At 36.8% G+C, this 17321-nt stretch overlaps 2 protein-coding genes across 3 annotated transcripts; both read right to left on the bottom strand.

The window, feature by feature from the left end:
• Nucleotides 1-2719: 2719 nt before the first annotated feature.
• LOC131822604 (olfactory receptor 1165-like) lies at nt 2720-3670 on the bottom strand. Its single transcript, XM_059158894.1, has one exon. The coding sequence runs from the start codon at nt 3668-3670 to the stop codon at nt 2720-2722; it is 951 nt and encodes a 316-aa protein (XP_059014877.1).
• Nucleotides 3671-12836: 9166 nt separating this feature from the next.
• Nucleotides 12837-16737, bottom strand: LOC131822603 (olfactory receptor 5D13-like). 2 transcript variants are annotated; one of them, XM_059158891.1, is made up of 2 exons: nt 16719-16737; nt 12837-13771 (listed from the first exon to the last, which is right to left on the bottom strand). In XM_059158891.1, exons 1-2 carry the CDS (start codon nt 16735-16737, stop codon nt 12837-12839), a joined length of 954 nt encoding a protein of 317 aa, XP_059014874.1. The 2 variants fall into 2 exon arrangements, with proteins under 2 accessions (XP_059014874.1, XP_059014876.1); XM_059158893.1 differs by lacking the exon at nt 16719-16737 and having other exon boundaries at nt 12837-13781.
• Nucleotides 16738-17321: the final 584 nt, after the last annotated feature.

Here is a 17321-nt window from a genome sequence, read left to right as displayed (position 1 = left end):
AAAAAACAATGTGGTAAAATGTCTATTGCAAAAATTAAAACAAATCTAAACAGATAGATATAGCATTCTCATGATTTTAAGTCTCATGATTCTCATGAAGACTTAAGAATGCAAATTGTCATTTCCTTCAAAATGGATCTATATTTCTGATGTAATTCTGTCTTAAAACTAAGGAAGAATGATTCTAAAATTTGCTTGAAAAGGTAAGATTCAAAAGACATCTCAATTATCCTGCAGGAAAGGGAGCAACTTTTCAGGAGTGACTTTACTAGGTACTGTATCTTATTAGTTACATATAGTTCGGACTATGAAACAGAGAAGCATATAGAAAGTTTGTATGCTATACATATAGTGACATTTACATGTGAAAAAAACTGCACTTTAGGTCAGTCTAATGGAATGATTTTGAAATAAATATTTCTGGGAAAATATGCATCCATAGGTTAAAACATAAAATCAGCCACTTTTCATATCACACCAAAATTTAATTCCAGTTTGATCTTAGAATAAATTTAAAAATTAGCGTAAAAGGAATAAAATAAGATCTAGAATCCAAGAGAAAATAGAATATAATATCAAAGATAATAATGTATGAAATTTGGGACAACTTAGCACATAAAATGTGGGAATATCTTCATTCATTTAGAGGAAATAAATATATCCTGAATAGGACATTAGAAGCACAACACTGTAAAGGAACACTCTGATAAACTCTGCTAAACTCTGATAAACACTCTGCTTCAGTAAACATTAAGAAATCTGTGTCACTACATACATCATCAAGAGAGTGGACAGACAGCCACAGTCTAGGAGAAAATGCAGTCATGGTACATCTATCAAACAAAGGGCTTTTATTTAAAAGGTATAATGAACTACATATTTATGACAGAAGACAAACAACCTATAGAAAAATGGACAAAAAAAACAAAATTGGTTTGTCACAAACGAAAAAGAGCCAAATGACTACTAATAATCATATTAAAAGAAATTCAATTTTCACCGGGGATGCTCAGTCAGTTAAGCATTGAACTCTTATTATTTTTATGTTCAGTTAGCCAGCATATAGGTTATCATTAGTTTTTGATGTAGTGTTCCATGATTCATTAGTTGTGTATAACATCCAGTGCTTATCACCTCATGTGCCCTCCTTAAGCACTGGGCCCCTGATATTGGCTCAGGTTGTGATCTTATGACCTGGGTCATAAGAATGAGCCCTGGGTTGTGAGAATGAGCCCTGTGTCCAGCTCTGCACTCAGCAGGGAGTTTCCTTGAAGATTCTCTCCCTCTGTCTCTCCTCCTATTCTCTCTCTCTCTCAAATAAATAAATAAATAAATAAAATAAAGGAAATTTAACCACATTGAAAATAAGAGGAATTTAAATTATAACCAAAGTGAGATAACCACTACTCACCTATCAACATTGAAGATATTAACATAACTAGTGTGACAATATTGAATGTTGGTAAGAATGGGCAAGAAATAGAAGTCACCCATGATATAGGGAGAATTTAAATTAATCCACTGACTTTGGAATATTGTTTGATGGCATCTGATAAAAGAGGAGAAATCAGCTCCTTGTGATCCAGAACTTTCAGATACAGGACACATCTCATAGAATGAGAGCTTGTTTATGTGCAGAAAAGCAGATGTCTGTGAAAAAGTGTTCATAACAGCATTTTCATAAAGGTCAAGAAGATGAAATAACCAAAAGTTTATTAGTAGTATAAATAAAGCAACTATGACTTTTTTTTTATGGAACATTCTTCACTAATGAAAATGAACTACTGTTACAACTAATAATTTCGACATCCATTCAAAACAAATGTTGAGCCAAAGCCAGATAAAATTGAATATATACTCTAAGATTACACTTATATGCACTCCAAAAGGAGGCAAAATTAGCATTTATACTCTCATAACCAATTCGTAGGAGTTGTCGCTAAACAGAAAGAGTTCTGAACACCACAACGAAGTCTGCTCCTAGTGGTGCTAGAGAGGCAGTGATTAGAGACTACTTATAGATATTTTGAAAAGTGCTGATAATGTTTTGTCTTTACTTTCTTGGAAAAGGGAACACATGGAAAGGAAAAATTATTCAAAATTACTTCTTTATGTGTTTGTCATATTTCATGATTTGAGAAAGAGGAAGAGAAGAATAAGGAGAAAGGGGAGGGAGGGAACATGGAAAGGTAACATATTCATAGATTCTGGGAGTTAGGATGAAGGCTTCTGTAGAGGACCATTATTTAACATACTATACTCTGAGAGTAGAACTTGAGCAGAATTTTCCTTCTTTCTTTTCTTTTAATCTGCAAGAGATTTCTTCTCTCTCTCTCTTTTAGATTCTATTTATTTATTTGTCAGAGAGAGAAACAGAGCACAAACGAGAGGAGAGGCAGAGGCAGAGGGAGAAGCCTGCTCCCCACGGAGCAAGGAGCCTGCTGTGGGGTTTGATCCCAGGATTCTGGGATCATGACCTGAACTGAAGGAAGACACTTAACAGACTGAGCCACCCAGGTGTCCCTGAAAGTGATTTCTTAAAGTACAATGAGACATAATAATCACAGTTGTATATAAATTAACTAATTTTCTGAATAAATTTTTCGGATTACTTGAAGAAAAAAATGAATACCCATCAATGCAAATGCAATGAATAAAAAGTATTTAAAAGTGTGTGTGTGTGTGTGTGTGTGTGTGTGTGTGTGTGTAAAAATCAAAATTACATTGAGTGAGAAAGCAGTTTGGTATGGATTAACTTCCTGGCCGTGTCTTTCACATCTTTGTTCCTCAGGCTGTAAATGAGGGGGTTCAACATGGGAATCATGACCGTAAAAAACACAGTAGCCACTTTGACCAGGAGCCATGAGCTTTTGGAGTTGGGCACACAGTAGAGAAGAAGGATGATCCCATGGAAGATGGTGATGGCCGTCAGGTGGGAGGCACAGGTGGAGAAGGCTTTCTGGAGTCCACCAGTAGAAGGCATCTTGACGATGGTGACAACTATGAATAAATAGGAAGCCAGGATAATCAGGAGGCTACAAACCTCATTGAATGTAGAAATGACCAAACACGTCATCTGACTGAAGTAGGGGTCAGAGCAGGATAAAGAGAGGATTGCAGAATATTCACAGCCAAAGTGATTTATAACGTTGGGACCACAGTAGGATAGTTCCAAAAGAGAATATGTGAGTGTCAAGGAACATATTCCACCCCACGCGTAAGTTCCAGCCACCAAGAGGGCACAGAGTTTCTGAGACATAGCAACTGTGTAGAGCAGAGGGTTACAAACAGCCACAAACCGGTCATAGGCCATAACTGCTAGCATGAACATTTCCGTTATCACAAATGCACAAACAAAGTAAAATTGAACCATGCACCCTTTGAAGGAGATGGTTCTGTCTTCCATGACCAAGATTTCTAGCAGTTTAGGTGTGAAGACACTGGAATAACAAATATCCAAAAAGGACAGATGGCTGAGGAAAAAGTACATAGGCGTGTGGAGTTTGGGATTGAACCTTATGACCACAATTATGCCCAGGTTTCCCACCAGAGTGACTGTGTAGATGATCAAGAACACCAGGAAGAGGGGTATCTGGAGGTTTGGGTATTCTGAGAAACCCAGGAGGATGAATGTGGTCACAGAGCTCTGATTTCCCTCACCAAGGGCCATGGTTCTTGATTTTAAAAAATAAGCAAAGGAGAAGCAAAGAGAATCGAGCAGCAGAACTTGAGAAGGAAGAGTAAAAGACAATCAGGACAGGGAAGGCAATGCAGTCAGTGGGTACTCATGGGTCTTCTGCTTCACTTTGGAATCTTGCTTCATGACTTTACTGACTTTTTGATTATGTTCAATAAGCTGTATCCTTCAGTACTTTAGTTTCCTCATCTGGAAAATAAGAAAAAAAACATAGGACTTACCAGTAGTATGTGCTGTAAAAGATCTGTAAATACACATGATTCTTAGAGCGTTCAATGCCCTCAAGATAAAATACAATTCAATAAGAACAAAGGAGACACAGAGCATAATCTGAAAAACACTGAGCATATCTTAGTAGCCATATGACCATGGCAGAAGTGGCTTTGGGAAAATTAAACACTTTTAATACATAAAGAAAAACATAATAGGAAATTCTGGGGGTGGAATATATCATTAGACACTCACAAATCTGTTTTGATATATAGAATGTTTACTATTCTAGGTATATCCCATTATCAGGGATGCATAAAACGTCTACTTAAGAGGCTCTCTAAGTGGAGTGGTCAAAAATTCCACAGATAACTACGTTCTGCCAATTATATCCACACCATATCATCATTTTTAAGGCTCAAAATACTCTATGATTTAAAATTGTTTTCTGAGGGGGGGTGTTTTGAAAGTAGTTTTGTATGTTTCACATCAAGTATCATCTGTCGGTTATGCAATCTGTAGTGCATATTATATTGAAATGGAAAAAGAAGTCTGCTTATTTATCAGTGATCATAACACACACACACACACACAGAGAGAGAGAGAGAGAGAGAGAGAGAGAGAGTACTGAAAGAGAAATACCTCTTAGAACAACAACCAAAAACCTTTTTCTGATGTGGCAAGAAAAATGGAAACAATGAGTTAGACTGCCCTATGACCCAGCAATTGCACTATTGGGTATTTACCCTAAAGATACAAACGTAGTGATCCAAAGAGGCACGTGCACCCAAATGTTTATAGCAGCAATGTCCACAATAGCCAAACTATGGAAAGAACCTAGATGTCCATCAACAGATGAATGGATCAAGAAGATGTGGTATATATACACAATGGAATACTATGCAGCCATCAAAAGAAATGAAATCTTGCCATTTGCGACAACATGGATGGAACTAGAGCGTATCATGCTTAGCGAAATAAGTCAAGCAGAGAAAGACAACTATCATATGATCTCCCTGATATGAGGAAGTGGTGATGCAACATGGGGGCTTAAGTGGGTAGGAGAAGAATAAATGAAACAAGATGGGATCGGGAGCGAGACAAACCATAAGTGACTCTTAATCTCACAAAACAAACTGAGGGTTGCTGGGGGGAGGGGGGTTGGGAGAAGGGAGTGGGATTATGGACATTGGGGAGGGTATGTGCTTTGGTGAGTGCTGTGAAGTGTGTAAACCTGGTGATTCACAGACCTGTACCCCTGGGGATAAAAATATATGTTTATAAAAAATAAAAAATTAAAAAAAATTTAAAAAAAAGAAAAAAAAGAAATACAAACATTTTGTTTCTGTAAGCCAGCAGAAGTTCAAACAATACAAATTTCACACAATTAAATCTAAAAAGTGTCTTCACATGATTAAATCTAGAATTGGAAGTGGAGACATAGTAAATATGCTAGCATCACCTTGAACACATCCATGAACCCACACAACTTTTAGCTTTGTCTGTAACAAGCAACAGCTTATCATTAAAGCTACCACTAATCCAGGGATAGTGCATCAGTCACGTGACCACATTTTCCATTACATAGAAAACTGGGTCGACCTGTTGTGAGCGTCATGTATTTAGTTATATATATTAATTTATAAAAAAAAAAAAAAAGCTTCTCTATTCAGGAACTTAGATGGCTTTTATTAGGTCACATTCATGCCCGGTAAGAATTCTGAGATATGAACTGCTGTTACTGCTAGAACATTAGAGGATATCATCACATCATCTTTCTGAGGACTCTAAACCAAGATTAAGACAAGACTTGGTGCAGTTGAAAGGCAGAGGATGCCTGATTATTTCCATGTGTTATTATGTGCTGTCTTTAGGGATAATTTCCACTGCCCCTTCCTCATATTAAAGCTCCTATCCTCATGATCTCTCTTCCAAGTCTGTCAGTGGAACTTACCAAAGCAATAACCATTCTAGTCAATGCTATATTTGAAAGTTTATCATGAGTAGTATTCTTCCTATTATATTTTCTTGTGCTTTCAAGGTTCAAATGGATCTGACTCTTTCCAAAATTCACAGAAATTAAGGCTAACCCTCTAATAAAGAGACTTTCAAGTATCTGAAGACATTAAAATAGATCTTTTGTTCTTGTACTCTCTAGGTAAACATTTTTAGTGTTGGTCTTTTGTTTTGTTGTGCTTTGTTTGTTTGTTTGCTTTTCATTTTCTTCCTCACTGATTTCTACATATTCTGGAGGACTTTCTCAGTATTCTGGGTATAGCATTGACCTGTCTGAGCCAATATTGAAACTAAGAACTAAACTAATCTTTTCAGGGATATCTTGTCATGCCAAAAGGTAATGAACTCTGCAATCTTCTTTCATTTGGTATATATCTAATAATAATGCTGGAGTCCTGTAGTCACATAGTTGAACTGTGTTAGGTCAATTTACTGACTTGCCAAGCTCTGTCCAGGATTTGCCAGTAAACAACAAATCTCAGACTTGGAATATTCAAAGTTGAGGATTGTGCATTTATTATTAAATTTCATGCACTGTTGAGTCCTTTCTTCTTTCCACTGCTGGCATGGACTTTCAGCCTAACTGAAAGATGACAGACTGTGCTAAAGATGATACTACTTCTTGCCTTTCCTCAGGCCACTGTTTGCCCAGAATGACTTTCTGTTCGGTTCTTATTACCAACCACCAGTGCCCATCCCATTCATGTTATTATTGGGGTTATTTGTTAAATTTTTGGTAAATAGTCTTTCACCTCCACTTCTGAAGAGTGCACATGTTGTATTAAACATATAGTCCACGTAAATTTTAAATGAAAGAATCACAGGATGTCTTAACGACCTAGAAGAGTTCAAGGTCACTTACAATGAATGTGAGACTTCTTCACCCATTCCACAATCCTTTTGAGGGTCAGGATCACATTGTATATTTGTTATTTCACAAAGTATATAGATACAAAAATGCATCAACAAGATAATAATTGTTGAGATAATGTTATGTCCATGATTTTGTCAAAGCAGTCTGGGTATTGTTTCTAAGCAACTTAGCTTGGTATCTGGGAGTGTGATTGGTGTTGAATTAAAAAAAAATAACTATACCGTTGTTTACAGCACAAAAAAGGGAAAATAAAATATCCCACTTACCTTTTTTTTTTTTTTTTTTTTGGGAGCAAGAGCAGGAGGAGGGGTAGGGGCAGAGGCAAAAGGAGAAGCAGACTCCCCGCTGAGCAAGGAGGTGGACACAGGGCTCTACCCCAGGACCCTAGATCATGACCAGAGCTGAAGGCATTCTCCCAACTGACTGATCCAGGCAGGCATCTCCTACTTCCCATTTCTTATCAGAAACTTTTCTTACAAAACTCTATGATCTACCTTTTTTGTTTCCTCATTCAGAAGAAGGAGCTAATTTGAATGAGTGGAGAAAGAGCAGTCTCATTAGTTCAGGTTCAGCCTGTGTCATGTATCAGACAAGCAACTTTAGCAAATTGTCTAGTTTTGTGAGCCTCAATTCTATCATTTATAAAATGTGGTTAATAATACGATGTTAGTTCATTTAGGGTTTAGTGTGAATGTCTTAACTGAGGTCTGACTTTAAAATATCTGGGAACAAATCCTGCGCTTGGTTAAGGCATCCACAAAAACCAGCTTCTTTTCATCTTAATTGTCTAATGCTGTTAATTATTCTCCATGAGAATAGTCTAGATTTTGAGTTCTTAGATGCTTTTGCAGTGCATATTTGGAAAATAATTGTATATCCTGGGCTCCTTTTAATTTTAGATTTTTCTCTGAATCTGGGATTCCCAATTGTGTCTATTTGTAACCCAGCAACATATAATCTTAATTTGCCTTTGCTTTCCTAACGCTGTCTGCTCTTTCTGACTCTTCTGCCATGTCATATCTGTGACTGTGGGAAAGGCAATCAGTGGAAGGTGGAAAGAGAGAAATAGTCGAAGCGTACCTCCCTCTTCATTTCCACTATATTCACTATCTATTCCTCTGGATATAAGATTTCTAACTGTGCGTCAAACTGCAGTCCAATCTGTAAGATTACTTTTTGTTGACTCTCACTTAGCCTGGAATGCAACACTGTAAATATTTTGGAGGGCATTTTATACTAAATGAATCAAATTGAAACACTGCTGCCCAAATGTATTTAATATCTCCAGGCACTGTATAACTACATCCTTCTTCCACTATGATACCACTTCATTCATTGTAAGGTTTTAAATCTTTATTGTACAAAAACAAGCATTTGTGTCTTCTAATCTTCCACCATTCATCCCTCTGAAATGGCTCCTTTACCCTCATTTTATATTGTGTCACCATTTCATGAGGTACCACGGAGCTCTTCCAAGAAAACTGCTAGTTAATCTGCACGTTTTTCTCTTATTCTATGTTCTTTCCAATTACATCACAACAATATTTGTGCAATGCTAAACATTTGCACATTTGCTATATAAATGTGTATGTGTGTGCATGTGTGTGTGTGTGCATTAGCTTTTTCCCTAAAGAATATCACTACTGTAAGAGGACACTTACATTTAACATTTCTATGATCCCCTAACGTGGTTAGTTTAGCAATTGGAGACACATTTTCAAGTTCAGGACAATGGTCCTGGGTATAAGGCAAGCAGAATGCAGCCAGCTGAACAGAAACATAAACCAAGTAGACATTGCTGTTACTCAGCTCAGGTAGGTTGTTCCTGCCCACCATGTGCTGGATTCCAGCATCCCTCACATCAGAATGATGTTGGTGTAAGTTCAATCAACTCACCAAAAGCCAGATTTTCCTTGCTTGTATGAATAAGCTGTATATACTTTATGTCTCAAAATTTCTTTTTAAATGTTTCAGTTCTATGATCAGAGGGTTGATGATTCTTATAAAATATCATTTAATAAAGATATCAAGACATTTCATTTTTGCTATGGTCAAGAAACTTTAGAGGGAGTATAGAGATATCCTTCAGGACTAGACAGACCTGGAAACTATACTCCATGATGGTGTTTGTTTTATTCTAAGTACTGAACCTTGGGGAAACAGACCCCAGAGAATCCTGATGACATGTGTTGTCATGAGCTACAAGCAAAATAATCAGGGGGGACTTTTCTGCAACTTGGACTATAATTTCTTCTAAATCATTGACATGTTGATCTTCATACCTTAAAAAATAATTTGTGCTGGGGCCACCTGGGTGGCTCAGTCAGTTATGTGTACAGCTGTGGATTTCTACTCAGGTCATGATCTCAGGATTCTAAGATCATCCCCTAACTGGGCTCTGTGCTTTGCATGGAGCATGCTTAAGATTGTCTCTCTCGTAGCACCTGGGTGGCTCAGTGGGTTAAAGCCTCTGCCTTCGGCTCAGGCCATGATCCCAGAGTCCTGGAATCAAGGCCCGCATTGATGCTCAGGGAGCTTGCTTCCCTTCCTCCTCTCTGCCTGCCTCTCTGCCTACTTGGGATCTCTATCAAATAAATAAATAAAATCTTTAAAAAAAATTATCTTTCTCCCTGTTCCTCTGCCCCTCCCTGCTTGCACTCTCTCTCAAAAGTAAAATATAATAATAATAATTCACCCCATAGATGTTATACTTATTAGAATCATGAAAAAAGTTATAGTCCTATCTATCCCAATGACCCCAGAATAATTATAGTTGCTATGATATGGTTTTTTAGTTTCCTAGTTCTACATATTTTCTCCTACATGGGTTTATACAGAAGCATACTTAGCATTATACTATGTATGTTTTTACATTCAACCATTAAGACTTATTGTTTGTGATATGCTGATATGCTTGCCTCAGCAGAGGTTTGGGAGAGTGGGGCTATGTTAGTTATCCTGATTTTGGCTATAGGTCCAGCCGTATTCTTTAGTTCATCACAAAGTTCATAATGCTGATATTCTAAGTCCATCTACGTCATTCCTGTAGTTCCTTTTCTAAGCCACATATTAAGAAAGGAGGGAACTAGCATTAAATGTTAACCTATTCTGCTACAGACATTGGAGGAGAGAAAGTCACATTTATGCCTCCTACTGCATCCAAAATTTAAAAGAAGAATAACATGTAAATCCACTGGAAAAAAAAAAAAAAACAATAGCCCATAACCATCACTTAACACAACCATTAGTGAACTAGCATATTACCTAACATACCTTTAGCTTCATGGTTAGAATGTCAACTTTCAGACTCAAAGTACAACCTGAGGCTTTTTGAAAAGGATTTTGCATTATATTTATGTAAATAAACTGCATATGCAAGATAGTTTACAAAATAAAAGAACATCTTGTTCTAAAAGGATTTTGCAACTCTTCCCTTTTTCTTGTTTTTGTTTTGTTATCTACTAAAAGACAGAAAACTAATTAAAATACCAAACTCCATGATCCATCCATCTGTTGATGGACATCTAAGTTCTTTCCATAGTTTCGCTATTGTGGACATTGCTGCTATAAACATTCGGGTGCACGTGCCCCTTTGGATCACTACGTTTGTATCTTTAGGGTAAATACCCAATAGTGCAATTGCTGGGTCATAGGGCAGTTCTATTTTCAACATTTTGAGGAACCTCCATGCTGTTTTCCAGAGTGGCTGCACCAGCTTGCATTCCCACCAACAGTGTAGGAGGGTTCCCCTTTCTCCGCAGCCTCACCAGCATCTGTCATTTCCTGACTTGTTGATTTTAGCCATTCTGACTGGTGTGAGGTGATATCTCATTGTGGTTTTGATTTGTATTTCCCTGATGCCGAGTGATATGGAGCACTTTTTCATGTGTCTGTTGGTCATCTGGATGTCTTCTTTGCAGAAATGTCTGTTCATGTCCTCTGCCCATTTTTTGATTGGATTATTTGTTCTTTGGGTGTTGAGTTTGCTAAGTTCTTTATAGATTCTGGACACTAGTCCTTTATCTGATATGTCGTTTGCAAATATCTTCTCCCATTCTGTCAGTTGTCTTTTGATTTTGTTAACTGTTTCCTTTGCTGTGCAAAAGCTTTTGATCTTGATGAAATCCCAATAGTTCATTTTTGCCCTTGCTTCCCTTGCCTTTGGTGTTGTTCCTAGGAAGATTACAGAACCTCAAAATCAGCATTTTAAAATAATATATTCTAATTTTTAATCTTAGAGACCTTGCTGAATATACCAAATATTCCATGATACACACACACACGCACACACAGGCACACACACTTTAAAAGTACCAGATGGGATTATTTATTTATGATCCCAGATTGACAGTTAAAAAGTAAAGTAAATCCTTTTTTACTGTTGCGCTAAACCATGAGTATTGATAAGTTTGTTATATATCTTTGATTACATAAGATACCTGATTCAGCATAAAACATTATGGTAAAGAGCATATAATTTCCAAGTGAAAATAAAACTCTAAAAAATGGAGCGAAACAAGTAATGTTTAAATGGTTGAATGAGACCAACCACACATGGACATCTCCTTTCTCTTTGCTTGTAAACCTTAATCACGATTAGTAAGACATAAAAGAAAAGGGAAGTTCTTTTATTTGTTCTCCATTAGTTATTTGCTTAAAACAATCTAGTGACTCAAACTTCTCAGCTGTTAGAAAACTTGGGTGAAACATACCCTAGTCATGGGTTATCTGTTAGAAGCCATCAAGTTACTGGCATTATCAAGGAAGAATGTGTTCATTGAGGTAAATGTTTTAATCAGTCTTTGTAGATTTTGAGCCAGATTATTCACTTCTCCCCATACCCTGACTGTTGACTTATCTCCTAATAGTCTCACAAGAGGCAGATACCATTCTCTTACCTTGACTTTGGGCTTAGCCATGTGATTTGTTTACCTCATAAAATTTTAACAGGTGAGACTCAAATAGATACTTAAAATATGCTTTCTTTTTACATACTTTATTGTGACTCTACTTACAACATTGACCATTAGCCACCTAGTCCAACAAAAATGACCTACATACAGGCCTGTAGACTCAAGTTTGGCTGATCTGGTTAGCTCAACGTTGATGCTCTAGTGACCCTCACTTAGTATCTCTGGTCTTAGCAGAGTCATTTTACTCAAGTCACTGCTTCTAAAGGATTGCTATTGTTACAACCCTCTGGAATTTACAATTGTTTCTTTTCATCAATAACTAATTGATGCCTGGGTAGCATCTATATGTTATATCATTACTCATAACCTGGTTGTTGTTGTATATGATCATAGGGGAAGCTGGGTAAAAAAATCTTGGGATCTCTCCATATCATTTCTTACAACTCAAAATGAATCAAAAACCATTCCATCATAATTTTGAAAAAATGAGTAAGTACAACCACAATGACATAACTAGAAAAACTAGCATTATGGGCTACATTTCAAATATACATTTCTAAAATGTATATTATTTTCTTGTGCAGTACATAGAAAATATTTTCTAATTGGTTATATTACCAGTATAATTTACATTGTATTATGTATATTTTAAGGGAGCTATAGCTCCTATTTATGTTTGTTTTCCTTGGAATCTTTCAATACAAAGATAGTTCTTGTGTAATTAAATATAACTTTTGTTTTTAGAAATTTAGATTTTTATGTTGAACAGCTTTTAATGTTCTACTTTTATAAGAAGAATTAAGCTCCATTGTGATAAGCCCTAACTCTTCAAACCATCTCAAAAATTTCAGACTTCACATGACTTAAACTGAAATTTGGCCTGAGCAATCATGTGGTCATGTATATTGACACAGAAACCTTTGTATTCCAATTTATGAATCAAAAACTTTGTTTAAATAGTTTGATCTTTTATCCCAGATATATGCAATTTTAAAGTTATTTTATTAAACATTAGAGTGAACAGATCACAGACTGCCAATTGACAGATTATCATAGACTTATATGTGATACTACTATTGAACAACTCATCAGTACTCTAAAAAAGAACTAATGAACATTTCTGGCTTTACATTGTATCCCAGAACAATTTAACATTGATTAACTTCTTGACTGTCTCCTTCACATCTTTGTTCCTGAGGCTGTAGATCAGTGGGTTCAGCATGGGTATGACCACAGTGTAAAACACAGAAGCCACCTTGACCATGAGCCATGAACTTTTGGAATCAGGAACACAATAGAGGAAGAGGATGGTCCCATGGAAGATTGTAATAGCAGCCAGGTGGGAGGCACACGTGGAGAAGGCTTTGTGGCGTCCCCCTGTTGAAGTCATCCTCATGACAGTGACAAAAATGAAGACATAGGAAGTAAGAATGATCACCAAGCTGCTTATTTCATTGAACGTGGCAGAGACTAAAATGATCTTCTGGCTCATGTAGGGGTCAGAGCAGGACACAGAGACGATCGCAGCATGCTCACAGAGAAAGTTATTTATGAAGTTAGTCCCACAAAAGGATAAGGTCAACAAAAAATATGTGTATGTTAAGGAGCAGGCAATACCCCAGAAGTATGATGTGCCCACCAACAAGGAACAAAGCTTCTGAGACATGACAATCATATAGAGAAGAGGTTTACAAATGGCCACAAATCGGTCATAGGCCATCACAGCCAACATGAATGTTTCTGTCACCACAAATACACATGCAAAGAAGAATTGCATGATGCATCCTATGAAAGAGATGGTTCTGTCTTCCACAACCAAGTTTTCTAATAGTTTGGGTGTAACTACTGTAGAGTAACAGAAATCAACAAAGGACAGATGGCTGAGGAAGTAGTACATGGGGGTGTGAAGTGTGGGATTGATCTGGATAATCATGATCATGCCCAGATTTCCCAGCACAGTGACTGTATAGATTGTCAGGAATATCAGGAAAAGTGGCATCTGGAGTTCCGGGTATTCTGAGAAGCCCAAGAGAATGAAAGTGGCTTCAGCACTCTCATTTTCTTGGTTCCTGTGGACAAAACAAGAAAACTGATTCAGAGAAATGAGAAGCAAAATCTGGATAAGACAGATTAAAATGAGTAAATGATGAGAAACTTAGTGATTATCCATAAATAATATTGTAGAAAATACTTGATTTCAACCTTTAGTTTTAAAGTTAGAAAAATGACATATCAGATAAAAGGTTAGTATCCAAAAAACATAAAGAACTGATAAAACTCACTGCCCCCCCCCAAAGAAAAACAAACAATCTAATTTTAAAAATGGTAAAAGACATGGATATTTCTCCAAGGAAGACATACAGATGACCAACAGACACATGAAAATATCCTCAACATCACTCTTCATCAGGGAAATACAAATCAAAACTACAAAAATATATACCAATCAGAATGGCTAAAATTAACAATGCAGGAAACAACAGAGAAAGGGGAGACCTCTTGCATCATTGATGGGAATGCCAACCATTGTGGCCACTCTGGAAAACAATATGGAGGTTCCTCAAAGATTTAAAAAAATAAAACTAACCTCTGATCCAGTGATTGCAGCACTAGGTATTTACCCAAGGGATTCATAAATACTAATTTGAAGGGATTCATACCCCCCCTGATCTGATGCTTATATCAGTATTATTAAGAAGAGCCAAATTATGAAAGAAGCCCAGATGTCCATTGACTGATGAATGGTTAAAGAAGATGTGATCTATATACAATTAAATATTAGTTGGCTAAAAAAAGAATGAAATCTTGCCATTTGCAACAACATGGATGAAGCTAAAGAGTATTATTCTAAGTGACATAAGTCAACCAGAGAAAGACAAATGATTTCACTCATACGTGGAATTTAAGGAACAGAACAAATGATCACAGGGAAAAAAAGGAGAGGGGCAAACCAAGAAAGAGACTCGCAACTACAGAGGACAAACTGATGGTTAGCAGAGGGGAGGTGAGTAGGAGGACGGGGTAGATAAACGATGGAGATTATGGAGATTAAGGAGAGTTGTGAAGAGATCCAGTGTGGTAGGTAAGTGTTGAATCCCTTGTCTTGGAGGAAATACATATCCTAAGTTTCTATGAGCTCTTCCCTCCCTAACCTGTAAAACTGTGAAAACTTAGAACTCAAAAGAAAATTAATGATCCGGGAACTGACTTTTTTTTTTTTTTAACTATTGTTGCTGTAATTATTTTTGAATTCCCTTTCCAGTGAATTTCTACTCGGTCACACATTATCTCCCCATATTTTAGCTATGTCCTGCAGAGGAATAACATACTTGATCAGCCACATTTACCTAGTTATGGAAAATTGTAAAAAATCTATTACTCTGGAAAACAATCTGAGGGTTTAGGAGGGGTGAGGGGTGGGGGCTTGGGTGACCCTGGTGGTGGGTATTATGTAGGTTACGTATTGCATGGAGCACTGGGTGTGGTGCATAAACAATGAATTCTGGAACCCTGAAAAGAAATTAAAAAAAAATGTATTACCCTTTCTTGGTGTATTACAATATCAGGTATTTAGCAAAATGTGTGAAGAAACAAACTTACTTATAATAGGTACAGACTATTTTTATTATGGCGGAGATCTTTTTATCACATTATCATCAAACTTAGTCTACCATAAAACCTCCAAAGATGGGCCACTGCTTCCTGAAGTATACAGTGTGATTATTATTTGGCTAGGGATTTTCTTTTTGGCTTTGAGATGGTTTCATAAACATAAAGATAATCTTTCTAATGCCCTATTCTCTTAATTTCTTGATCTTTTACAATAATTTTACCTCCACGTGATCCTTTAGCCATAGCCATAGTCATACTCTTCATGCCATTATCAAAAAGTGTAAGTCCTCAAAAATACAAATTTCATCTTCATCTGTAACATACTTGTATTTTGCTTCTTTTTAAATCATTTACCATTTGAACACTGTCTGTTTCACAGCAAAATAAATTTGTGAAAGCAAATTTGGGACACTAAAGCAAGACTGAGTATTCAATAACATTTACTGAATAAAGAAAACACAATCATGTGAATGAGCGAACTCTAGACATAATATACATGCATTGAGGTGAAAGCTTATAATAATGCTAAAGAACTTAGGCTTGTCTATTAAATCAGCATCATACACAATACACTGGGACACATCTTGAGTTCTACAAAACAAGTACAAACAGTGAAACCCCAAGGGACTGAAACTTCCTTAATTAGCATAAAATGGGGACTTGGGGGAAGGAAGCGCTGAATTCTTTTCTTAAATCGTACCATATTACTCCAAAATGACTGAACTGCCTTTTTCTGCCAATGCAATTATTCTCAAAGCCACTTTCTGACCACTTCCGGAAATATGAAATAGCACACAGCATAGAAGGGTAGACCATTCCACATAGAATTCTGTGAAAATTCTACGTCTTATTATGAGCTGAAATTAAAGTCTCTGTAGTTTTCACTCAGTTGTTATGACTTTATCCTCCTCTGCACTTAAAAGTGTGTGGGAAAGCATATATAAAGATATCATTCCCACACCCCTGCACTTTTTTCTCCAATTGCTCTTTTAGGAGTCCTTTGATATTCGTGACTTCATCTTCCAACACAGTAAGCATCACTTCCTGGATATATTTTTCAATTTAATATAAAACTGGTTAAGTGCAAATTCCATAACCAAATATACCTCTTCCAAAATCTGTATTAGTTCCATATGGCCGTGGCAAGAAAGTCTGAGCACTTCAGGATGGAAGGGGAAATCATCACCATCAAAGATAAGTATTAGTGGAAGTCTGTTATCTCCCACTCCCCTCACCCATTCTGTCTATACCCCCAGCCTTTCACTCTGGCAAACATCAGTTTGTTTTCTGCATTGATAGGTCTGATTCTGCTTTTTGTTTGTTTACTCATTTGCTTTGTTTTTTTGGATCCCACATATGAGGGACATCATGTGGTATTTATCTTTCTCAGTCTGACTTCTTCCACTCAGCATCATACACTCTAGCCCCATTCATGTATGATATTCTGATATGCTCGTGGTGAGTACAGCATAGCACAGAGGTGTTGACTGTATTGTACACCTGAAACTAAGCCAATGCAACATGGTAGGTCAACTATACTGAAATTAAAAAAAACATTAAAAGGGCGCCTGGGTGGCTCAGTGGGTTAAGCCGCTGCCTTCGGCTCAGGTCATGATCTCAGGGTCCTGGGATCGAGTCCCGTATAGGGCTCTCTGCTCAGCGGGGAGCCTGCTTCCTCCTCTCTCTCTCTCTGCCTGCCTCTCTGCCTACTTGTGATCTCTCTCTGTCAGGTAAATAAATAAAATCTTAAAAAAAAAAACATTAAAAGAGAAAGATAAATATAATTTCTAATGTATATTTAGCTCATTCTCTATTATTATTATTATTATTATTATTATTTTCTTATTTATTTTTTAGGGCATCTCTTTCCCACACATATGGCTTTCCACTCCACTTCCTCACTTTGTATTTATACTAATAGACTTCGGGTCAAAGTTCACAGTCCCCCATTTAGCTCTAAGAAGTGTGCACCATGTTCAGCTGACTGACAGCACAACAT

Source organism: Mustela lutreola, chromosome 1, assembly GCF_030435805.1.
Source record: "Mustela lutreola isolate mMusLut2 chromosome 1, mMusLut2.pri, whole genome shotgun sequence".
NCBI lineage: Eukaryota > Metazoa > Chordata > Mammalia > Carnivora > Mustelidae > Mustela > Mustela lutreola.
Note: the sequence above shows the minus strand (reverse complement) of the source record. Positions and strands in the feature narration are given on the sequence as shown.